The sequence below is a fragment of the Lampetra planeri genome, chromosome 52 (genome assembly GCF_965212315.1).
Source record: "Lampetra planeri chromosome 52, kcLamPlan1.2.h2, whole genome shotgun sequence".
In the NCBI taxonomy this organism is placed as follows: domain Eukaryota; kingdom Metazoa; phylum Chordata; class Hyperoartia; order Petromyzontiformes; family Petromyzontidae; genus Lampetra; species Lampetra planeri.
This window is the reverse complement of record NC_136158.1, coordinates 1,747,456-1,773,331: the sequence shown is the minus strand read 5'-3', so window position 1 is coordinate 1,773,331 and position 25,876 is coordinate 1,747,456. Positions and strand designations below refer to the sequence as shown.

Sequence of the window (25,876 nt, the reverse complement as noted above, 5' to 3'; positions counted from 1 at the left end):
GCCATACGCAGACACCCCCTCCTTCATCTCTCCCATGCACCCTGTTGAACCGACACACCGCAGCTCACCACACGTTGTCTTTCTGCTTCATTTTCCTCGCACTGCTCGCCGACACTTGGAATTGTCTCCCATCTCTTTCTTCCCCCCCCCCCCCGAGTTCTTATAATCTTGCTCTATTCAGAAAGGGCATTACCTGTTATCTGGTCCATCTTCTGTAGTGCTCTTTGTTGCTGTGCGATTTTTTATGTTTGCCTCTGCTCGCCAATGACCGGAATAACGATAATAAAAACGAAAGAGTTCTGCGACATTATCTTCCATGGCTGTTCCCTGATATGCCGTGACGGCCTACCACGGGATTGTCGTGGGAACGCGGCCACCCCGAGCCTCGACTCGATCGCAAAGAGATGCGGCCGATGACTCCAAACCTGTAGTACGATGGTGCGCTTGTAGGAGGCATCTTGGAGTGGGTTGGTTTCTGCCGACCCGAAAATATGCCATTTGAGTATTTTCCCCTGGTGTGCTTAGGGTGTACTCCATGCACTCTGGTTTCCTTCAAGGTAAAAAATTAACCCGTAAAAACAAAGTTTTTCACTATAAATCCTTTATATGCGTGGCGGCTAGAGTCCTCTCGTCCTCTGGCTTGAGATGTCTGCCACCTATGGGTCAGATGATTGCCTACCACCATTAAGCAATTGGTAATTAAATATAATATTTTTGTCCTAAAAAGTGTAAAGTTTTGAAAAAAAAAAATTCACGAACATTAATTGTCACGCACAACGAGTCTGTGTGGAAAATGTCAGCTCGATTGGATCACGGGAAGTGGGTTAAAAAACGACCGAAAGATTTGCACGGTCCTAAGCAAGCCAGCGAACTTAATATAAAGGATTTAAAAAGAGATGCTAATTAGGGATTGGTCAAATATCCAAAATCAGGGCGCTCCTGCGAGAGTCTTGAGATTAAGTGAGGGGGGAGGGGGAGGCAGGAAGGGTTTATGGGTAAAGAAAGAACATGGTTGTCAAATGATCGCAATCAACTTCAAGGACAGTGCATACAGAGTCATGTTTTTGTATTATGACTGCAGGTGTTGTGTTCTTTGCAAACATGACTCCTTGTAAAAAAGGTGTCAGTTTTGTTGCCGGATAGAAGGGTAAAAAAAACCCAATTATCAGGGGTGGCAACTGTGACGTGGCCGTCGGTCGTCGTCGTTATTTTTCGACTCCTCCCACCAGGTTCTGAACTTGGCGGCCGCGAGCGACGCGCACACGCGGACCGAGGGCGCCCTGCGGGTGGTCCGCGGGATGTCGCCCCACCTGGCGACGCTGATCGCCACGGCCACCGCCACAGCGACCGCTGAGCCCACCGGGCCCGCCGCCGCCGCCGGCCCACGCACCTCCACCGCAACGCTCGTGGAGACCACCACCACGATAACCGTGACCACGACGACGGAACAAGGAAGGAAGGCCGCCTCCGCAGAGGAGGAGGAGGATGAGGAGGGAGAGGATGAGGAGGGAGAAGCAGCATTGGCACCGTCTGGACCCCACGTCCCAGTCAGACCGCCAGTTCAGCAGGACACGCTCATGGTGGTGAGTCGTCGGACGCTTGACCAGTAAGAAATATGATTTGTCCATGGGATGCACTCATTCGTTAGATTGAAACATCTTAATACGTAGAGGACCACTATGAGACCTCCTTTACCAGTGGAAAAATATAGTGGTAGGTTTTTACCCTTTAAACTGGTACAAAACTGACACCTTTATACAAGGCATCATGTTTGCAATAACCGCAACACAAGCAGTCAAAATGCAAACAAAAAGAAACAACTCTGATAATGGTAATGATATGCACTGTCCTTGAAGTTGATTGGTCCACACCCGAGACAGCTTTCCTTAGAGCCTAGTCTCCATTGGTGTTGGACCAGATGACGCCAAAAGGCGTACAACTCAAAGACAGCGCACTATCAGAGTATTGAGAGCACGGGGTAAGCATTTACACTATGAGACCTCCTTTACCAGTGGCAAAATATAGTAATAGATTTTTACCCTTTAAACTGGTACAAAGCTGACACCTTTATACAGGTGTCAGTTTTGTACCAGTTTAAAGGGTTAAAACCTACTACTACGTAGAGGACCGCAGAGCTTGGGGGGATTTGACGCCCGTTCGTCTGTGGTTTCTCTCCGTCGTTCCATGTCCTTGAGAGCGGGCGAATGCCGCACAGCTGCACGCTACAAGTTGAAATTATTATTTCCAATAACTACACACACACACAAAACATTGTTGAATTAGTTTTTTTTGCTTAAATTCACTGAATTTCAGCTCTGAGAATAAAAACAACTTTACTTGTTTGACGGTCATGCAACACATTTCTCTCTACCGAGGGCATGTGAGAAAGTGTGGATGGAAACGGGTCACCTGGAGCGAATTTCATCTCATTCTGTGGACCGTTCCGTAACACCCACGGAGGTGATCCACTGCTCTGCCGAAGTTAACATTGGTAACTTCATCTCGTAATGACGACACCACCATTGCAATAACCGCAATAAGATACCGGAGCATGCTAATTGCTTAATAAATAAAATCAATGCGTTCATTGACCTTACAAAAGTGAGACGCATCTGACCGTACAATATCTCAGTGCTCCGAGGCACATTATGTTTTTTTATGTTTTTTTTTTTGTTGCACAGAGTTAGATTCTTTAATGTGTATGTTAGCGCAGATATTCTGCAAGCTTCACGCTTTCGTTTTGTATCACCTGTTTAGTTTCTGCACTGAACATGGTTTACCTTGTATGTAGCCGTGCCCCCCTCTCCCAGCGTTTAGCCTTTGCATTCGGCTCGGCTGTCTTGATAAATATAAACATTGCAATAGAACTAGAACCCTTCCCCGACATAGTAAATTAATAAAAGCAAAAAGAGCTTCAAGTAATTTCCTGCTCGAGTGAGCACCGGGACTGCGCTTCATCTCCCGTTCAGCAGCCCCGAAGTGGAAATTCCACATTCCTATGGCAGGGATACAATCTCTCCACGATACTTACGAGGAGAGGACCATCATCATAGCACGCAAAGCAGCCAGGTCAGCAACCTCGTTGCCGTCATCCCTTACGGATGCCTTGTTGCTTTGCGCACGTCATTTAGTTACGCGTTTGTCATCTTACAGTTGCTGAGCACAGGCCCCCCAAGGGCCGAAACCCCAAGCCGCCAGCAACAAGCAGCACGATTGAAAGTGCGCGTACGTACGCTGGACTTCTTTCGCGCCGTGCATAGCCAACCGTGCCAATCGGAGGTGCGCAAGAAGGACAACATACCAAACACGAAAAGCAGTGCGCAAGAAATATTTTTTTTTCAAACCACATTTGAAAGTGGAATAGCTCCCAGCGGCTTCCTAATATATCGGAGGGAAGAGCGTTCCAGACGGCCGCAGGAGCGCACGTGCAATGCACGGGAGTGAACACGTTTGTTGAACTGAGCGAAGGTTAATTTTTATTGTAAGAGCGCGTGGAAATCGAGATGATGGGAGGGAATTAATAATAATAATAATAGTTCAATTTGTAACGCGCGCGAATTTGCAGACGTAGTGGCCGCAACTCAGAGGCGCGGAGCCAAGCTCAGAGTCGCTCGAAAGCATGGTTGTAGAGGTGAGTTTTTAAGTCTCTCTTGAAAGAGGCGATTGAGGTGATGCTGCGAATGTGCAGAGGGACGGCGTTCCAGACTGTTGGGGCTGCCACCGAGAAGCGGCGCGTAGACACGATGACCATCCTGGATCTTGGTATCAAGAGGAGGTCGTGAGTCGCGCTGCGCAGGCATCTGCCGTGCGCTGAGCTGCAAGTTGTCAGTAATGAAGAAAGGTACGGCGGGCAGGCGGATATGAAGGCATTGTGGCAGAGGTACAATGCCTTATAGAGCAGTGCGAGTGAAGAATCAGAAAGAGGGGAAGTACGTCACACGCACAGTGGGCCCCCCTCACTCGCGTGTCAGCGAGGATTCCTTCTGGTTCATTTTGTGGCAAAGATTGTACCGTGGGGTGCCACGGTGACGAGATGTGAACTACCTCGCCAAGTCTACAGGAGGTCGTGGGTTTAATCCCGACCCTGACAATGCTTTTACATCCATAATGAGATGTTTTTGGGTTAGATCGCGTGAAAATAAATGTGTCGTTAAACCCGCCACCAGCCAATTAGTAAGATTTGTCACGTAAACAAAATGTGCCAATTCGTTACTATTTCAACACACCGGTAAACCCATTTACAATGTTGTGAGTTTACTCTCCAACATACCGGTGTGCTGAACTAGTAACAAATTGGCATGTTTTGTTTACATCACAAAGCTTACTAATTGGCTTTGTCGGGTGGTGGCGTGTTTAACGACGCATTTATATTTACACGATCTAACCCAAAACCTCTGTTAGGAAAAATATTGGTCGCGATAGCCTACGTGTTAAACTGATGCCTGTATATTTGGAGTTTCCGCGGCTCTCTCCTCGTGGTCGCGTGGATTTTTCTCTGGGTCCTCCGGTTTTTCCCTCCACATTTAGAATCAACATCACGCGTTCAGAGTATTTGACTGCTATCAATTTACACGTGACGATAAGCCGCTTCATTAAGCTATCGTTTGCGATGACCAGTTCGCTTCTGAAAAAGCGCTAGATATAGCTCAGGAGGCATTACCTGGTAAAAAAATAAAAAAATAGCTTAGCTAGCTTAGCTTTGCAATGAGTGTGAATCTATACCCATGATTTGCGTGTGATCCACTAAATCCATTTGTGAGGATAATATTACAAGAATTACCAGGGATTCAGATGATCAAACACTCGCCGCCTTTTTTGGCAATTTCTACATGTAAAGGTGTGCCCTATCATTCGGTGCACGGCTGCTACTTCGAAATGGATGATTGCAATTTTGGTATTAAAGGGAAATCGTGGTGCCGCAATTTGGGGCTGTCTGAATTAGCTCCGTGGGGTTTCCGCATTACAAAAAATGAGGAATTTCTGAATCCGCTCTACGACATTGTATTTCATCCTGTGTGCACTTTGTGGGATGCTCTGCTCTCCCTTGTACACAGAATGCACGTGGAGCAAACCTCGGGCTTGTTAGCATCACGTATACACCACGAGCTTGTTTCTCATATATCTATATACGTATACACCAATCCCGTGTTGCATCTTGGGAAATGCGGCCGCGGTGTAACTTGCTGGCACACCCGACTTGCAATCGGGAGGACGCCGCTTCAAATCCATCACGTGGTGCGGCAGTTGAAGCAATGGGACAAGTTTCTTAAATCGCCCCCCCCCCCCACTGACCACCGCCCCCAACCACTGCCCCCCCCCCCCCCCCAGCAGTATAAATGGGTTCACCACAGTTATCACCAAAGTCGATCGGCAGTTTTGCTCATTTTGAAGTGTGGTTAGTTTTATGATTGTGTTTCAATTATGTAAGAGTACACACTCTGTGCTGTTGGTATCTTGACGATGATTCCTAAACATGTTATTGTTAGCTCGAATGTTCGGTGAGAAACACTTAGTGTGCTGTTGCCTGGATTAAAAAGTGGAGTCATCCACTCAACAATCAAAAAAATCAAATCACCTCTTCCAAGATATCTGACAATCATTGAAGAGTTTGGCTGTAACGGTTCCACCTGAAGACGGAGGCTTGTGTGGCCTCCGAAACGTCGTGATTTCATTTAGTTGTTTTTCATTAATTTCTTTTTTTACCTACGTGACTTTACCAAAAAAAACAAAGAGTATGATTCCTTGCAGTCACTAAAACTTCAAATCTAGAAATCATTGAAAAGCCGACCGCCTCTTCCGAGATATCGCAGCTTCGTGAGAGACGGCAAAGGTGGAATGGTCATCGTGATGATGACATGCAGCCACCGCGTGGGAAACCGGTGTCATTCTACGCCGAATGGCGGATAAGCGCACCTCAGTGTTAGTATACGACTAGGAATGACTGCACCCGACTCGGTTTCATTCGTTTCGTAGGTTTTTTTCTTTTTTTTCCGCCCGTTAAACTCGGTTGCCTGTTTAATGAGACAGGAACACGGCGGGCTGACTCTGCCGCATTGCAGATTAAATAATGTAGAGCCCGACAACAGACGGCATGCAATGAGGTCTCCCACGTGTCCCAACACGTGTAGTTATGGAAAAAAACAACACATTCCCCCTTTTCCCTTCCACACTCACGAGAGACTGCTCCACGTCTGTTAAGTATGTACCGCATGTACGTCGAACTTCTTTCGCGCCGTACGTAGCCACCCGTGGCTAATTGGAGGTGCTGGGGAAGGACTACAAATTCAACACAAAAAGCAGTTTTAAAGAAATGAGTTTTCAATCCGGACGATTTGCTACATCGCAGGATCGTGAGAGACGGTGGCGGCTTGGGGAAGCCTTCATCTAGCAGTGGATTGGCCGTGGCTGCTGCTGCTGATGATGATGATGAAGAAGCAGAAACACCTTCGGCTCGGTTGTCAATTGCCAAGCGGTGGGCAGGATTCGAGGCTTCGGGACGGAGAGGATTGTATATTTTATCGCCACGCGGCCTCAATGAATTCCAAGTGGGAGAGGTGTGTTGGGACGAGAGGCGATTACATTGAGCAGCAGGGAAGGAAAAAAAATAGATCTATCTCATCTCAAGCACTCTCAGATGGATTACTTTTCCAGGGTCTGGGGACTGACAAAGTACTGCAGTGACACGGGTTTGCTCTGTTTTGTCGTGCACTTAAACTCTGTACGCTATTACACCTTTGGGGGAGCGGTGGCGCGGTTATTTGCGCACTGCGCTGTGAACCCGGTGACCCGAGTTCAATTCCAGGCCACGGCTGATGTCGATGGCAAGCGAATATCCAAATTGGGCCCCTACCTCTTCCCCACCGCCACCGCTTTTGCTATCACGCATTGACCAGCGCGGTGAAGTATGGTTAAACAATATCCATAATCGGCACTGCATTTGGAGGCCTTCATCCAGTAGTGTATTGATAGAGGATTTAAATTTCGATTTTAAGCTTTCGTGACTGCAGGGATTCATCTTCTTGGTTCTTTAGGTAAAGTCACGTAGAAGGGAAACAATAAAATAAAATAAAACATTGTATGTATTTTATTATGTTTTATTTTTATTATTTTATTATTTCCCTTCTACGTGACTTTACCGAAAGAACCAAGAAGATGATAAAGGATTGTCAATTATAAAATATATACACACTTTCATTTGAGGTATTCAACACCACGACGACCTACATTTGGCCCGGTTATAATTTCACGCAATATGCCACCTCTTATATAATTGTTTACGTAACAAAGTTGTTCTATAATTATTTTAGTTTACTGTTTTTGCTTCAGTGGGTCAGACGCTGGCATGGACGAGGGTGGAGTGGGGAGGGGGGGTGGCAGGATTTTTTTTTTACAAAAGCTACGTGTGAAAGACCGCGGAGAAAGCTGCCCACAAAGGACTCATTTTCAAGAGTGCAATACGTGAGCGGCGATTGCAGTGAGCTTCGCAATTATTCTCGGCGTATTGTGAAAGTGGTCAAAAAATATATATATTTGTATTTTTAATTAAAATGGGAATAATGAGAAATGTGACGTTTCTGTGTCAGGATTTTCCGGTGGCGATCATGCCGTAAATTAACGAACGCTTCGCTGGGTAGAAAATAACATACACTCGAATTAAATGCCTAATACGCCGCAGCTTAGCTTTTATCGTAGAAACATCGTAATTATTCCACGTATGCGGTCTGTTTTTTTTTACCTTCGACTGGAAATCTTTGCGTGAGCTATGAAAATCTTTCTCTGCCAGAAGCAACAAAAAAAAGTAGCCTGCACGTCCGCGTCGAGAGATTGGCACATCGATGCTCACGCATAAATATGAATGCACACGTGCACGCACGTAATAAAGGCAAAGAGTCTCCCCGTATAGCCTTCAACAGACTTCTGGGGCAAGTGCTGTTAGCGAGTAGCACCGATGAAGGCCGGCACGGCACGCGAGGGGTGTGGGTGGTTAAGCATCGCGCCCTGTCGCCTTACTGCACATCGCACTCATTTGACGCTGAGTCGACCTCGGGGAGGCCCGGGACCCGTTCAGATGATTGCCACTGTTTACACCATTGGAACCTCATTTGCCAGTAGAAAAATATGATAATTGTTTTTTTACCCTTTTATCTGGCAACAAAACTGACACCTTTTTTTACAAAGAGTCATGTTTGCATAGACCACAATACCTGCAGTCATAATGCAAACAAAAAACATAACTCTGATAATGTATGCACAGTCCTTGAAGTTGATTGGTCCACACCCGAGACAGCTTTCCTTAGAGCCGAGTCTCACATGGTGTTGGACCAGATGACGCCAAAAGGCGCACAACTCAAAGACAATGCACCATCAGAGTATGAGAGCTCAGGGTAGGCATTTACACCATTGGAACCTCATTTACCAATAGAAAAATATGATAATAGTTTTTTTTACCCTTTTATCTGGCAACAAAACTGACACCTTTTTTACAAGGAGTCATGTTTGCATAGAGCACAATACTTGCAGTCATAATGCAAACAAAAAACATAACTTTGATAATGTATGCACTGTCCTTGAAGTTGATTGGTCCACACCCGAGACAGCTTTCCTTAGAGCATAGTCTCACATGGTGTTGGACCAGATGACGCCAAAAGGCGCACAACTCAAAGACAATGGAAAACTAAGGAAAGCTGTCTCGGGTGTGGACTAATCAACTTCAAGGACAGTGCATACATTATCAGGGTTATGTTTTTTTTTGCATTATGACTGCAGGTATTGTGGTCTATGCAAACATGACTCCTTGTAAAAAAAGGTGTCAGTTTTGTTGCCAGATAAAAGGGTAAAAAAAACAATTATCATTGCCACTGTTATCGGCCGCGAGCGGGAATCGAATTCAGTTCGCGGTGTTCGTGGAACAGCGAGCTAGCCATCTGCAGCACCAACACTCCCAAAAGACGCGCGCACGCACGCACGGGTGAAAAAATGATGGACACCCAGACACAAACAAAAGCACATTGTGTGCATTATGGGGGTAGCCGCGATGTCATTTTTCATGACACAATACAACATCAATCTTCACGATGAGACGATCATCACGATGCTGGTTTCCTATACAGTCACTTTGTATGGGTCACCGGATTTGAAAACGTGGTTTGCTCACCGCAAGGACGGAATGCCTCCGCCCGCTGCCACGCACACGTTTATCCGTCGTGGATGATCAGCAAATTATGTGCGAATGCAAATACTGATCATAGCCTGTGTTGAGCAATTTTTTTTCTAGCTACGTCAACCTAAAATATTTTTTATTAAATAAAACTACAATTTTTTAATTTTACCAAGTAAGGCCCACTAAGCTATATATGTCTTTTTGAGAAGCGAAATGGCCATCGCAAATGATTAGCTCAACGAAGTGGCTTATCACGTAAAACTAAACTAAAATGTTACATTTTATTTTAGCACGTTATGGCCCACTGGGCTATATTTCTCTTTTTCAGAATCGACAGGGGCTATCACAAATGATTCGCTCAACGAAGTGGCTTATCGCGTGCAAATTTATAGCAGCCAAATACACTTGAACGCCCGATGATTCTAAATGTGGAGGAGAAAAGCCGGAGGACCTGGAGAACACTCCACGTGGTCCTCGGGGAAAGGGAGAGAGACACGCAGACTCCAAATATACAGCAGCAGGCGTCAGGGTCGGGATCGTACCCACGACTTCCTGTACACCAGGCGAGGGAGTTAACATCTCCTAGCCACCGTGATGATGATGATGAGAGAGACACACGGAGACTCCAAATATACAGCAGCAGGCGTCAGGGTCGGGATCGTACCCACGACCTGCTGTATACCAGGCGAGGGAGTTAACATCTCCTAGCCACCGTGATGATGATGATGAGAGAGACACACGGAGACTCCAAATATACAGCAGCAGGCGTCAGGGTCGGGATCGTACCCACGACTTCCTGTACACCAGGCGAGGGAGTTAACATCTCCTAGCCACCGTAATGATGATGATGAGAGAGACACACGGATACTCCAAATATACAGCAGCAGGCGTCAGGGTCGGGATCGTACCCACGACTTCCTGTACACCAGGCGAGGGAGTTAACATCTCCTAGCCACCGTGATGATGATGATGATGAGAGAGACACACGGAGACTCCAAATATACAGCAGCAGGCGTCAGGGTCGGGATCGTACCCACGACTTCCTGTACACCAGGCGAGGGAGTTAACATCTCATAGCCACCGTGATGATGATGATGAGAGAGACACACGGAGACTCCAAATATACAGCAGCAGGCGTCAGGGTCGGGATCGTACCCACGACTTCCTGTACACCAGGCGAGGGAGTTAACATCTCCTAGCCACCGTGATGATGATGATGAGAGAGACACACGGAGACTCCAAATATACAGCAGCAGGCGTCAGGGTCGGGATCGTACCCACGACCTGCTGTATACCAGGCGAGGTAGTTAACATCTCCTAGCCACCGTGGCGCCCCTATGCATATCAGTAGTACGTTGCTGCTCTGGGGTAATGATGAACACACTGCATTGGCTCGACTCAATCTCCCGGCAGTTGAAACAAGGATGGGTGCACGTTTCTTAAATCCCACGCCGCCAACTCTGTCCGCCCAGCAGCATAAACGGGTAACTCCGCTGTCGTTCCGTCGTCGAAAAGTCGTGTGTGATGGGGGGGTAAAGTGTGAGTGCCACCACGTGTTTGATGACGTCTCGCCAGCGTGCAAGGGGAGGCCGATGGAGGGGCCCTCTCCTCGAGTCGACATCCATCTGCCAGCATTTGCACGAGCAAAACCACTGCAGGGCTGCACCCTTGTTTCTTTAATGTCAATTGGTGGACAGTGCGTGTTACAATGGTGCTCGGCGTTACACTGAGAGACGCAACAAATGTGACACGCGGATTAAAGAACATTCTCTCCCGTTTCTGCTATGACACGCAGAGCAGTGCGACCCGTTGCGTCGCAGAACGGCCCACGGAATTGGATATCGCGGCGACGTCGCTGAGATCCCTTCAAGTGACCTACGATCAGCGCTTGCCCACCCGCTCTGCGTGCGAGAGCGCGAGATTCAGACGGCGACATTTCAATTCTCGGAGCGGTAGCGTCGCCAAAAAAGTAAGCGCTGAACTAAATTTCAATGCGACGGCCGAGACCATCGACTCACCGACACTTGGAGGTCCTCGAGCTTAACCCGAGGACCTCAGCGGCGCCGGCTCAGCTCCGAGCCACCCGGCCACGCGTCTGCGGTGTCCGTACGGAGCCCGCTTGCTCAGCCGGCGGCGCTGGCTGTGGCTTCGGGGGACCGCGGCACCGCTGGACGATCAAGCTCCCGCCACTCCCCCCGCAGGCCGTGTCAATTTGCGAAGCAGCGGTGGCGCAACCCAATTCATCGCGCGCTGGTTATCGTGACAGCGCGTCGTTAGGCGCGCGTGTAAGGCGCCACTGCAGAGCAGTTGCCACCCCCGACTGGAAACGGCACTGACGGGGTTGAGGTCGGGGTGGGGGTGGGGGGGGGGAGGAATATGAACGAGCTACGAAATAAAAAGCGTCACAGACCCTTGATGTCGCATGTCTCGACGTGCGAACAATTAGCGGAAATTGTTCGCGTGGAGTTCTGCGCGAGGCTCTGCCGGCGGTCCTTCCGAACGACGTCGGGACGACACCGTGGAACGCACACCGAGAGGTCTCGGGAACCCGGCAGCAATGTTTGTCAACCGCTTTCTGACCACGAACTTCTTTCGCACCGTACGTAGCCAACCGTGCTAATCGGAGGTGCGCGGGGGGGGGGGGAACGACAACAAACTAACACACAAAAAGCAGTTTTTAAACAATGAGTTTGTCAATCTCGATTATTTAAAAGTGCATGGCTTTCCAGTGGTTTCCTAACACCGGAAGGAAGAGCGTTCCAGACGGCCGCAGAAGCGCATTTGAAAGCGCCGCGCGATGCGGTAGTGACCGCCTTTGTTCGATGGCTTAGCAAGAGGCGGCTGCGATCCATTTCTTGAATTGAGCAAAGGTTTTTGAGAAGTTGGGAAAAGGAGACCGGTCGATGGTTTGCGGGCACCCAGCAGCCAAACAGCCATGTACTTGCAACTATTGGGTCTAATCTATAGCAGTGGGAGCTCCAAAATTAAATTAGGCTTCGGCAAGATAAAGTGGTTTATGTGCAGACAAAACATTGTTGGAACATTGCTTCCATTTAGTCGTACGATATGATGTCATGTAAATTACAAAAAGGAGAGGCGGACGCTCCAATGAAAGGTATTATCCACATTCGCTCGCGTACGTGCATCCACTCGTACAAAGACAAAAAAACCCGTATAGCCTTAACAGACTGTAGGGGCAAGTGCTGTTAGCGAGCGCCTATGAAGGCCAGAACGGCACACGAGAGGGTGGGTGGCCAGCACCATACCCGGCCGCCTTTGTTTCCCCAGTGGCGATGTTTACACGCCGCACCAGGTACTCATTTGAGGCCGAGTCGACCTAGGGGGATGCCCCGGACCGGTTCAGATATTCATCACTGGTGTTGGCCGCGAGCGGGAATCGAACTCGGGTGGGTCGGGTTCATAGAGCAGCGCGCTAACCGCTGTGCCACCGCTCCCAACACATCCTCACACACACACGCACGTGCGCGCTGTCTCACCACGTCCCGAAAGTAATTTCGTAAATGGCTCTTACAGCCCTTGCTCCGAGCCTCTGTCGGAAACAAAAAGTGAGCGCTTCGGACGGAAAGATGCGCGGCACAGATATCTCAACTCGGACGAAATTATTTCTTTTGTTATTTATATTAAAACGGGCAGGCAGCCGTTTTCAGAAGGCATTACCTGCGCGGCGCGTGGAGACAGCAAAAACATGTGGAAATGTAAAGAGGTACGGAAAACACGGCCGCGCATGAAATGTCTCCGTGTGTTATAAAAAAAATTATGTATTTGTATGAGCCATCACCCCCCCCCCTTCCCGTACAAACCACAAGCACGCGTATATGTATACATACACACGCTTTAACTTTTTTTTATCATCATTATTACTACAACGCGCAATCATGTTGCTCTATTGTGCATGATGAGGTATGTTGTTTGTCGTTCATAAAAGGTCCCATTTTCTGGAGAGAAACTATTAGCGCAAGGTCATCTCTGCGCGGCGCTACTCACAGCAGCGAGCAATGACAAATCTATGACACTCAACGCTTTGGTAGTGCTGCATTAGTCACAGTATTTGCACGACTAACTTACGACCGCATGTATATTCGGAGCGTAGAGTTATTTAAAAGGGAGGGGGGGAAACCCCTATGCACACAAAGACAAATATTACCCTGTTGAGCTGCACAAAGTGTCGTGGGCTCACATCGTTAGCGGGGGTGGAATTATTAAGGAGGCCCATCTGACACGGGTTGGTTCAACAAAATACTGCTGGGGCTCCAAGACGACTTTGGCGAGAACGCTCCCCGTCTGAACCACAGGGCGCTGGCTGACGGGGGGAAAACAAGTAGAGAACAATCCATTTGAAAATGTCGCAATGCACATAACGTGCTCGCTGAGAGTGGGCTATTGCAGAACGTATGCAAATAACAGAGAGACGTTCTGTTCAGATGAATGGCCTAAATACGACCGTACGAATGAGACTGGAAAATAAATGGTTCGCGATGCAAAAGGATGCATTGATTCTTGAATCTAATCACGGTCCTGGATCATGATAATTCATCAAATCCCCGGGTGGATGGAGGAGGGTGAATAAACCGAAAAAAGCCCGAGACCAAAACAAGTCAATGTAAACGAGATGATGGTAGCGTATCTCCCGGTGCCGTTTGAAGCCTCCTTATTTGAACGATGCCAGCTAGAACATTCGCCCTTCCCGCAGCATCCACGCGACACGAATATGGGGGGGGGGGGGAAGAGTCAGGCTTTGTTATAGCACACCTTATTAAAGCCGCCGCTAAGCAATGCATGTTTACAAGGCTTAATAGGGTCCCAGGGGAGGGGAAAAACAAAAAACAAAAAAACTAAAGTTAGCAAAAACTGCTGCAAGACCGCATCCGCTATTATCGCACGAAAGGGGCACCGTGCATCCGATGTTGTGTTCCCTCCCTCGTCTTGCGCGAACGGCCAATTATATCGGCGATTGTCACCGCCGATCCGTCACCCGTTAAGTTGTCGGTGCCTCGTCGCGACAACGCCTGCGATGTGGCAACCGCTCTCGTAGTGGGGCGGGGATCGGCGTGTAGGCGTCACGCAATCGGGTACGACGCCGCATTTCTTTATTTTTGTTGTTGTAATTATAAGCCTCAGCCGACACGGACAAACAAATGGAGTGTTTACACTATGAGACATCTCCTTTACCAGTGGCAAAATATAGTAGTAGGGTTTTACCCTTTCAACTGGGACAGAAACTGACACCTTTATACAAGGGATCATGTTTGCGCCTTTTGGCGTCATCTGGTCCAACACCAATGGAGACTAGGCTCTAAGAAAAGCTGTCTCGGGTGTGGACCAATCAACTTCAAGGACAGTGCATATCATTATCAGAGTTGTTTCTTTTTGTTTGCATTTTGACTGCTTGTGTTGTGGTTATTGCAAACATGATCCCTTGTATAAAGGTGTCAGTTTTTGTACGAGTTGAAAGGGTAAAAAACTACTACTATTACCAAACGGAGTGTGTCACGCCGTTGTCCAAATACGCCAACTGATTCGGTTTTGTGGGGGGGGGGGGATTTCTTCGGACAATCCGAAAGAGCGTTGTTTGGGGAAGCAAACTTGGCTTTTCTTTTGTTTTGTTAACGCCTGCCTAATGCCGGATGTAATCTCCAGTGAAACGTCGTGCGTAAGATTTATCAAAGGTGGGAACACATATTGGCACTTTTCGCCCACGTAACCACTTTAAGTCATGGGCTCTGTCGGGTGGCGGACGGCTATGTGGGGTATTAATCGTTGACATTAAACCTTCACCGATCGTAAGCCAAACGAAATCATACTCTTTGGTTCTTTCGGTAAAGTCACGTAGGTATAAATAAAATAAATCACGACGTTAAAATCGCAACACAAGCAGGTCGTCCTCAGGCGGGAAAAAATATAATCCACCAGTATGGATTCCTGCAGTCACGAAAGCTTCAAATCGAGATTAAAAGGAAACAACTTACGTATTGGAAACATTGGACTTTTGTAATCGTGTCACGAGGCGGATATACGTCCTGCCAAAACTTTCTCAATCGGCAGAGCGGCATCGTCGTCGAATTTCGAATAATGATCTTAGAGACGACAGCTGCTAGCGATGCCAATGCATGGTGGGAGGAGGGGGGGGCTAGGTTTGGGGGGCCAGAAGCAGCAATTATTAATTGGTGAATCACATCACTTGCGAACATGCTGGACAAGACACGCAACTTCCGTATATCACAGTTGCGTGGAACAATCAAGTTGGTGGACTAATTCGTTACAATCGTTCGCGGTCGAGTTTTCGTTGATTTTGAGCCGCGTTAAGTCACCCAGACCGAGCTATTATGATCCCCCCCCCCCTCCTACCCCCCGCTGCGTGACCCAACCAATGGCCTCTCTCTCTCAGCAAATGAACTCCCACATCTACCCCCCCCCGCCGCCCCTCCCGTGACAACAATCTCATCTCTCCTCGCCCGGAGATATTTCATCCGCGACATTTCTCTCCCGGCTAAAGCGGCTGATTTGTGGACAATTAATCAGGAGGACCGACCATTAATCAGTGGCGCCGTGGCATTACATTTACGCTCGACGGCACGCCGCGCAGATTCTAATGCACTCGCTCAGCTCGCGCACGGCCAACACGTGACAAAAAAAATGTTTTTTTGCTAAACCTCTTTTTTTTCCATTACGTTTATACATTCGTCCCGTACGATGTGACCGTCGCTTTACGCTGTCATAATATTGTGGGTGCGTTTTTTTTTTTGGGGGGAGGGGGGGGTTTCCCCGCCGCACCTGCCCGCTCGCCATAAATCGCAGCGCTTTTTAAAGAAACCTTCCCACCACAAAGAGAGAAATAATAAACCCAACTCCCCGGCACTGTGTAACAAGATAAAATATATTTTTGTTCCTGGGTAGTAAGTGTTATTTCCTAATTGCTTATGCCTCAAAAGTACATAAAATGGTTATTATTCCACACAAACTTTGCTTTTGTGACCAGAACAATGATATTTTGAAATGTACCAATTTTCAATGAGAAAACGCGGTGTGCATTTGGGTCACAAAAGCAAAGTTTGTTGGGAATAATAGCCATTTGCTATACTGTTTCGGCATAAGCAATTCGAAAAAAACACTTAGTACCCAGGAACAAAAATCGTGTTACATATTGTAATACGCGCGTCGAATCGTGTTCGAGGTTATGCAACTGATGCCAAGGTGACCACTTCCCACCACGGACCCCCCGCCCCCCCCCAGTACAATCGAGGGTGGGGGGCTGGGGGGGGGTGTAGTGGGGAACTTCATTCAGTGGTGAATTAACAGAATGCTGCACAGGACGTTGCTGTTGTTAAATCAATGTGTACAAGGACAAGATGACCACTGCCTATACTGATAACGGACTCAACAAAACCCGCACAAGAGACGCAGGTAAATGGGGAAGAACAAACAATACGAAGTTGGCAGTAAAAATGAGAAGAAATATAATAATAGTTTGAATCAAATCGTGCCCATGAATCGTAACAATTGATCGGATGTATTTGCCAAGTGGAGGGCAGTGGTTTGAATAATCGGTTTCATTACTCCCCTGCTATGAACTCAGCAAAGCCACCACTAAATTTCGATTTAAAGCTTTCGTGACTGCAGGGATTCATATTCTTGGTTCTTTCGGTAAAGTCACGTAGAAGGGAAGTAATAAAATAATAAAAATAGAACATAATAAATTAATTCTCACGACGTTTCGGCCACAACGCAAGCAGCCGTCCTCAGGTGAAGACCAGGTCTGTCGGGGAGACAGCGTCTGAAAGCCACCACTGTATATCAACTAGAAAAAATCCGTATCCCCGACATTCTCTCTGAGCTCATCGCCGGCTCTAAATATGGATTCATAACGACGACATCACGGCGGCTTCCGTTATCGCTATAACAAATGTGTGCACAAAGTGAAGACCTGAACAAACTAAATTAGCGCAACACGCAAAACACGATGGCGATGATTGTAAATTCTGCAGAATGTACGTTGGACGTATTTGGCTCCGTACGTAACCAACCGTGCTAATCGAAGGTGCGTATGGAAGGACAACAGACTAAACACAAAAAGCAGTTATTAAAGGAATGAGTTTTCAATTCGTGTTTAAACGTGCATAGCTCCCGCGGCTTCCTAATATCGGAAGGTAGAACGTTCCAGACGGCCACGGAAGCGAATCTAAACGGTGACCGTCTTTGTTCGTTGGTTCGCCAAAAAGCCGCTGCTGAGGCAAGGATGAAAGGGAATTAGTTCCGAGTGAAAAATTCCCACATTGCAGCAACGCACTTTGATTCTAACAGCGGTTAAATGCAAAACCATGAGACCATTAAACCAGGACACAGGGTCAGAGAAAAATGACATTGCTCAAATGACCTTCCGTGTATTTCTTTACGTCTGCAGTGTGTGCGTGTGTGGTTTTGTCGCGTACACAAATTGACGAGGAGAAACTAGAACGTGGAATTTAAATACGAGCTCCCATCTCCACCCCCTGCCTTGCCTCCAATCGTTTTTTTGTAATTCTCCTAAATGGCTGTCGGAACCAAAATAACAACAACAAAACATCTGTACGTGCATACAACATAAATAATTCCGAAGAATGGTCCATTGAGTAAATGTGCTTCATAATTATGTAACCTACGTCAGAATGATTTCGGGAGAACAATTGTGTAGCGAATGAGGCATGACACTTATAAATTGTGCAGTATGTTTTTGTTCACAGATTTCTTTTTATTACTTTTAACGAACTTATTTTTACCAGGTAAGGCCCACTGAGCCACATAGCTTCAGTGCGCGACCAGGCCACAAATGATAACTCAGTGAAGTGGCTGATCATGTGAACATTAATAAGAGGCAAATACTCTTAACGCATGTTGATACTAAATGTGTGGGAGAAAACAAGAGGACCCGGAGAAAACAAAACCACGTCATAGAAATGTGTAATGGCCGCAAATGACTGATAACCACCAATGAAGCTGAACACTTCCTGATGGTCAGAAAAGTCAAAGAGACAGTGTATATTTTTTTAATGCGTATACATTTTCCCCCAAATGTATCCTGATTCTGCTTTCTGTGTCAGATCGTGAGACGAAGTGTCCATGCGGGCTCTTTTATTGAGCGCGTAAAGCCACTTTGGCTATGGGAGTATGTTTTCAGAGCAGACCTGGCCACACGCGTTCGCTCAACAAGGTGGCTTTCAAAATGTGGCCGAATAATGTAACACGTGTTGTTTATAAACGTGGAGGGCAAAACCCGGAGGAACCCAAACAACGATCCACGTGACCCCCACGGGAGAGAGAGAGAGAGAAAACACGCCAACTCCAAATATACAAGAACAAGGCATCGTTAGGGTCCTTGATCGAACCAACGACCTCTTGCGTACCAGGCGAGGGAGAAAACATCTTGCCACTCGCGTTGAGAGAACGGCCCACAGAAGCAGATATGAAAGAGCCACTTCTAAGATGCCCTCTTATTCCACACAGCTCGGGTGGGGACTGGTTGGGGGGGCACATTTAGATAATTAGCATCGTAAATAGTAACAGTGTAGTGGTGTTGACTACTCGCTGTTCGCAAACTGTGAGAGCAGATCGTAAACAAGGTTGTCCCGCTCAATCAAACGGTCAGGGTCAAATGGGGTGAGGTAGGATCCAAACCCAGATTGGGAAGGACCAATCAGAGGGTCCCACAAGGTGGCCGGGGATTGGACAACCCGGCCACGAACAGGTATAAAAGCCAGAGCGCTGAGAGCTCTGGAGGAGTTCTGCTACACGAATACCCAAGTCGGCCGAAGACGTCTAGGACCCTGGACAAAGCCCTCCAGCCCTTATCAGGGCTCGGGCTCAGAGTAACCAGTGGTCGGGGAGAGATCCCCTAGGTCCAGCCAGAGGACGCTGGGAGAGCAGGGAGATTAGGTAGCCTGCAAGGTCCGGAGGCTTGTACCTTCTCAGGGAAACGGGTGAGGGGACCATATACCCCTTAGTGTGATAGGGACCGTGTTATTAAGATAATAAACGGTGTGTGCCATAAAAGACGTTTAGAAGTCCGTCCTTACAGCACTACAACAGCACCACCATGGTGTTAAACTAGGAGGGTCGGAAATCCATACGCCCAACGTAAGCGTCTGCGGAGCGGTGGCAATGTCACGAATAATCCCTGTCCTCTGAGAGGACACGACGTTTGAGGTCTCCTCTGCCTCTTGTTTACCAAAGATCCCCTGATACTCTCTTTCGAGAGTGGGTCACCGCGCGGTGGGCTGTCACAGCAGAATTAACTGGCCCTTTGTAAATCGGCATCTGTTCCCCTCCCCCCCGGTAAAACAGACAATCTAAAAAAAAACCACGTGTGCGCACTCTCGCACACACACACACACGCGCGCGCAACTTAAACCAGCGGCGGTAGCGGACATCTGATGACATTTGCGCGCGAGCAGTGTGGTCACAAAGCGTGTTGACGGGCGAAGTGGAGTACCACGGGAAACGTCGTGGGCACGTCGTAGTTGGGGGTGCAGTTGTTGAAAGGAGCTGGTGCGGTGTTGCCGGACTTGTCCGTGAAATTTCACATTTCAGTCGTACCCCTCTGAGCATCAACGCGGACACACGATGGAAACGTCGCACGCGCATTTCACGTCCATGGGTCCTTGACTCGGTACGTAGTAGTACGATAGTTACCCCGATATATCTGTTTAATGTGCCTGTAACTTAAAACCATTTTTATTGTGCGATGATCGGTATAAAACAAAAATAATCGGCCCAAGCCGACTTAACGCCACAAGGTGTAATTTATTATTTAGCATTAATTTTTGTTTGTCCGTGCAATATTTTGGGATTTTTCATGTTACGACGCAGCTGTTTTTTTTTTGTCTGCTCCAGATTTATATTTGCTTCGTTGCTCTCCCCCACGATGATTTTCCTTTGCTTTTGTCACTTGGATGACCCTGGTCACTTCCTCGTAAATGAGACTCCTCCTGGGTCTCCCCAGGTCTCACCCCGCGGTTCCAAAAAAATTAACTTGGCACGTGCAACACGCACCGATCAAAAGCACACACACACACATCGAATTCGCCCACGCGCGTGACTTGACGTGTGGTTTATAACATCGGAAACCGAGGAATGCGTAGTCATTTAATCGACAATCTGGTCCGCGCCATTACACCGCAACCCATTCAGATGTCTGTTTAGAGAAAAAAAAATTTAACCCGTAAAAACAAAGTTTGGCACTCTAAATCCTTTATATGCGTGGCGGCTCGAGTCCTCTCGTCCTCTGGCTTGAGATGGCTGCCACCTATGGGTCAGATGATTGTCTGCCACAATTAAGCAATTGGTAATTAAATATTTTAAAAAAAATTCCCTAAACAGTGTAAAATTTTGGAAAAAAAATTTCATGAAAATTAATTGTCAAGCAAAACGAGTATGTGTGCAAAATATCAGCTCGATTGGATCACGGGAAGTGGGTTAAAAAACGACCGAAAGATTTGCATGGTCCTAAGCAAGCAAGCACGCAAGCAAGTGAACTTAATATAAAGGATTTAAAAATGAAAACGATGGGGGAGAAATGATCGGTGCTGCAATATTTTAATTAAAAGCCTCCACACAATCTCCCACCAATCTCAATAAACGTGTTACATCTTTTAACGCTCTCTTTCTCTCCTCGGTCAGATACGGGAACCATCGCTTTCACAACATTCAATCCCCTGTTGAGACGAAAGTAAGAGACTCGTTAGGAAATCAGTGGGGTATCTATACATGGATCGCAGCTGCATGTTAAAACGGCTGCCTATGCAGCAGAGCAAAGCCCTTTGCTGCCATTGCATTCAGGACGCGGGCCTTGGTGTTGACAATGCATTTCCCATTATGGGGAAAATGAGGTCATGTGACCATGGCAACACATTGCAATCACCACAAGCCCTCTGTTCAGCCAATCAGAGAGTCGAGCAACGGGCAGATGGATAGGCATAAATATAACAATTTATTCCAGTCTTGCGCGTGATGGAAATTACCTTGTAATGATGGATATTACCTTGTAATGATGGTATTTTGATAGCTTTTTTGGACACGTCGGCCAAAAAAAATATAAACGACGACATTCCAACGTGCCGCTGTGTATTAGCGCCGTTGGCTTTCCAAAAAGAGAGATGCTTTGCTATTCAAGTGCCCGTAACCTCTTTTTTTTTGTCACTTAATGATCATTACCGAGCGACGAACGTTAAAAATAAGCAGCGCAACTCGTGCGCAACTTTGCAACGATCACCAACAATGCGTCACGCGCCAAAATTGCCGCGGCTGACGAGCTTTATATCCCATTGGCATGTCTTGTCAAGTTGTACTTTGGATTTAATGAAAAAAAAAACACGGCCATTTTTCCTTTGAGTGCGTATGAGATGACCGGCGCCTGTGGGCCTCGATTCACATGGAAGAAAAAAAAGCCAATTTAGCATCTGCGCCTGCTTTGGCGTCTTTCTCGCGTCTATTACAATTATGGCTACGTGTGACCGTTAGCTGGCGGAGCAGCTCCATTTCATTCATATTTACGGTGATCACCAAGAACGGGACGGCGCTTGCTGCTGCGACGTAACGGTGCTCACCAGTTTCCGCCGCTTAAACGCGGCGGAAACTGCCCTTCACGCTTTTGCCCGGGGGTAGTGCTGGCGCGGTGGCCTCGAAGCGCCGCTGTGCTTATGAATTCTAGATTTGAAGCTTTCGTGACTGCAAGGACTCATACTCTTAGGTTTCTTCGGTAAAGTCACGCAGGTAAAAAAAAAATAGTCCTTTGGCCATTACCGTTTTCAGATTGTCAAAAATTGGGACGTCCCACCGAATAACCACTCCCGGCGATACGAACCCTGCCCATCCCGAACCCAGCATTCATTTTTGTTTGTCAGTGCAATATTTAGGGATTTTTCATGTTACGACGCAGCTGTTTTTTTGTTGTTGTCTGCTCCAGATTTATATTTGCTTCATTGCTCTCCCCCACGATGATTTCCCTTTGCTCTTGTCACTTGGATGACCCTGAACTCCGGACGCAATGGGGTGTGGGGGGGGGAGCAATTGCCCCGTGCCGCTGCCCAATATGAAAAAAAAACCTGCACCTTTGTAATCGCCCCCACAATTATTGAGACCGCCGCTCTCCCACCCCAACGCGAACCGCTCCGAGTAAGAAAGGTTTCGCTGCCACGTGGTGGTGTGGTGGCGGCGGTGGTGGGGGGACAAGCCGGAGGGAGGCGACATGGGGAAGTGAGTGGGGAGGTGGTTGTACCACCGTGCTTTGATTTACACGGCGGATTAAACCGAGGGGGGGATGGGATTAATACGAACAATCTGGGATGATGGACGATTATTGCGGCCCACACGCCCTGCCAGCGGTGACTAATGAGTTTACACGATCCGAGCAAGCCGGTTCGCGGTGCGGCGCCGTCAAAAGCGATGCCCCATTTGTTAACCGGCAGCTAATTCCCCATCCAATCTCACCTTTTGCCTCCTAATGGGTGCAACAAGCAGCGGCGTCTACGCCGATACGATAATCATCTTGGGGGGAGGTGGGCGGGGGGGCTGTGGGTGGGTGGGTTGGTGGCCTCTTCTTTTTTTTTGTCGCGAGTAAATGTTCGGAGTGGATTCGATGCCACGGAAGAAAGGCCCTTGGCAGATGTTGAACTTCTCACGGTTGTTGGATATTTGTGCAATCGTTTCAGGTCCACTCGGCGAAATGAAAGGAGATGAGTGGATGGGAATTTAGGTGGTGGTGGCGGCGGCGGTGGTGATGATGATCCGTGGAATAAACGAAGATGGAAATGAGATGAGTGGATTGATGGTGGGTGGCCACTCGCCATCGACGTTCGCCATTGTCGGGAATCGAACTCACGTGGTTGGGTTCGAAGCACCAGCAGCGTCGATTACCGCTGCGCCACCACACACACACACACGCATATATACAGTGCGTGGCATATTTGCGCAAAATCCATGAATAATTCGTAGGTTTTTTTGGTCTTTTTTTACGCTTACCAGTTGGACTTTTGGGACAAATTGCTGCCCGGCTGCACCTGTTCAGCCTGTAAGGAACCCTTCCTTCTAGATTTGAAGCTTTCGTGACTGCAAGGATTCATACTCTTAGTTTTTTTCACGTAGGTAAAAAAATGAAATTAAAATTAATATTATTTTATTTTTTATTAATTTTAATTTCATTTTTTACCTACGTGACTTTACCGAAAAAACTAAGAGTATGAACCCTTCCTTGTGCATGCTGATGCCCATCCATAAAACAAAGACACAGATCCCCCCCGGGTCGCCTTGGAAGAGACTGTCGGGGCAAATGCTGTTCGCGATTAGCACCTATTCAAGCTGGCAAGGCACACGAGGAGGTGGGCTGCCAACACAAAACCCGTCCGCCTTTGTCTCTTCCCAGTGCTGACGTTTACACACCGAACCAGGTGCTCATTTAATTCTCAGTCGAGCTAAAAATAAACTAAACTTTTTATTTTGCCAGGTAAGGCCCACTGAGTTATATAGCTCTTTTTTAGAAGTGACCTGGCCACAGACGATAGCTCAACGCAGCGTCTCATCACGTGAAAATTGATCATGGCCAAATACTCTAAACGCACGTTGATTCTAAATGTAGAGTGGAAAACCCGGAGGACCCGGAGAAAAATCCATGGAACCACGGTGAGAGAGACACACTCAAACCCCAAATATACAGCCGGCGTCAGGATCGGGATCGAACCCACGACCTCCTGTATACCAGGCGAGGTAGTTAACATTCTCACCACCGCGATTACAGATGGGATCTGTGAAATTTCCCCTCCCCCCCCCCTCCCCACTTGGTAACTTCGTAACGGCTAAGATGAGTTCTCCTGTACTTTGATGGGATACTGCCGTTGTGTCACAGTCAGCACGACTTGGACTCGCAATCCAGAGGTCGTCGATTCATTTCGATCTGCCCCTTGCGGCAGTAGAAGCAACGCCACCGGCCTCTGTCCACCCTGCAGTGCAAATGGTTACGGTCAACTATTAGTCGATTGGCAGGTCCACGTGTGTGGTGGGGGTTCCTGGTCTTCTTCTTCTTGTTCGCGTGGCTGGGGAGGCAGTTATGGTTTTGATGTCGAGGTTTGACGATCCATTGAACGTGTGAGTGGGGGGGGGGGGCGGCGATGCCGGGAGATGGGTCACGTGGGGCGATCGCCGTGTGACTTGGATGGTGTCCACTGTCACAGCCTGGGGCTGCTCCCCCACGCTCCACCTGTGGGGGAGCGAGGCGGCCGGCATCCCCCTCCCATGGCCCTTGACCTCAAGCCCGCGAGGGTTTGATAATTGTTTTTTTACCCTTCTATCTGGCAACAAAACTGACACCTTCTTTTTACGAGGAGTCATGTTTGCATAGACCACAATCCCCGCAGCCATAATGCAAACAAAAAACATAACTCTGATAATGTATGCACTGTCCTTGAAGTTGATTGGTCCACACCCGAGGCAGCTTTCCTTAGAGCCTAGTCTCACATGGGTTGGACCAGATGACGCCAAAAGGCGCACAACTCAAAGACAATGCACCATCGAGGGTTGCCCATAGGTTTTCCGTAGAAGGCCGGAACCCTGGGGGGTTTGACCGCTCGGGTTCGGCTACCGACCGGGTTGCAATCGGCGACCTTTTCAGTCAACCGGGAAGTTGCGCCGTTGAGAGGTAGCAGGGCTGTCATCGGTTTTGTAGGGTTTGGAGTGCATTCCAGTAGGGGCTGCGGGATTTCAGATGGCTTTTGAAGTCTTTTGCTTTGTTGGCTGACAGGCGGTGGCGTTCTCGTAGCATGTTCCTTGCAGACGTCCCGGTGGGGTAGATTGTGAGTGCTCCCACGTCTTCTTCCAAGGCCTCCTGGGGCGAGCGTGGAAGAGTAGGCCAAGCACTCTCTAGATCCGTCTTCTAGACCTGCTCTCCAGTGGGGAGGCCCTTTCTCCATCGGCGGTGTGCAGAAAAGCATTTCAGGGCTGCACCACTTATCTTTTGTAACGCTGTACATTTGACAGGCGTTGGGCCCATGACATTTTAAAAGCGTGCCAAACTTTTTACGGCTGAAAGTGATCAAAAATGGACTTACGGTGCCCAGTGCGGTGTTCAGCAACATCGCGTTTTAATTCCTCCAGAGAGGCTACCTCTGCAGGGCTTGAGTTAATTCACACACTCATGAAGGACACTCAAGAAGTTCAACAGTTATAATTGTTTCCTCAGGTTACTGGAAAAGCCATCGGCTTGAAATGCTTGCCAAATTATTTGCATCATTATTATTATATATTTTTACTTTCTGGTAGGGGAAACTAGAAAGCGTGGAGAATAATCGATCTGCCTACGGTGGGAATGATATTCAACAGTTGCACGGGGTTTTGACAGCCACCTACTTGCTGTACTGCCTACTACAGCCAGCATCTGGGAGTGTCACCACAGGCTTTACCTTCGAAGTGAACAAAACTATACAAACGAGAGAGAGAGAGAGAGTGAGAGAAACAGAGCCAACGAGAAACAAGAGAAAAGTGACGGCGAAATCTTGACGAAAGTGCATCGATTCTTAAGAGCAAATTATTGTTCCTGAATCGTGACAATTCATCGAATCGTCGCTGAGATGGTTGGACCATTCCTCGTCCCCCCAAGATAACGGTGCAGCCCTGCTATTAATTGCTCATGCCGGGTTATTTTGGCCTCCTCTTATCTCCATGATGGCCAGTCGTCTC

General features: G+C 47.9%; 1 protein-coding gene across 1 annotated transcript in view; it reads left to right on the top strand.

Moving 5' to 3' along the window:
• The window catches only part of LOC144734590 (neurexin-1-beta-like), a 530,465-nt gene that overhangs the window by 453,866 nt on the left and 50,723 nt on the right, over positions 1-25,876 (top strand). The window contains exon 5 of the mRNA XM_078616842.1: positions 1,230-1,583. Coding sequence (XP_078472968.1) covers positions 1,230-1,583 — 354 coding nt within the window. The remainder of the gene's footprint in view (positions 1-1,229; positions 1,584-25,876) is intronic.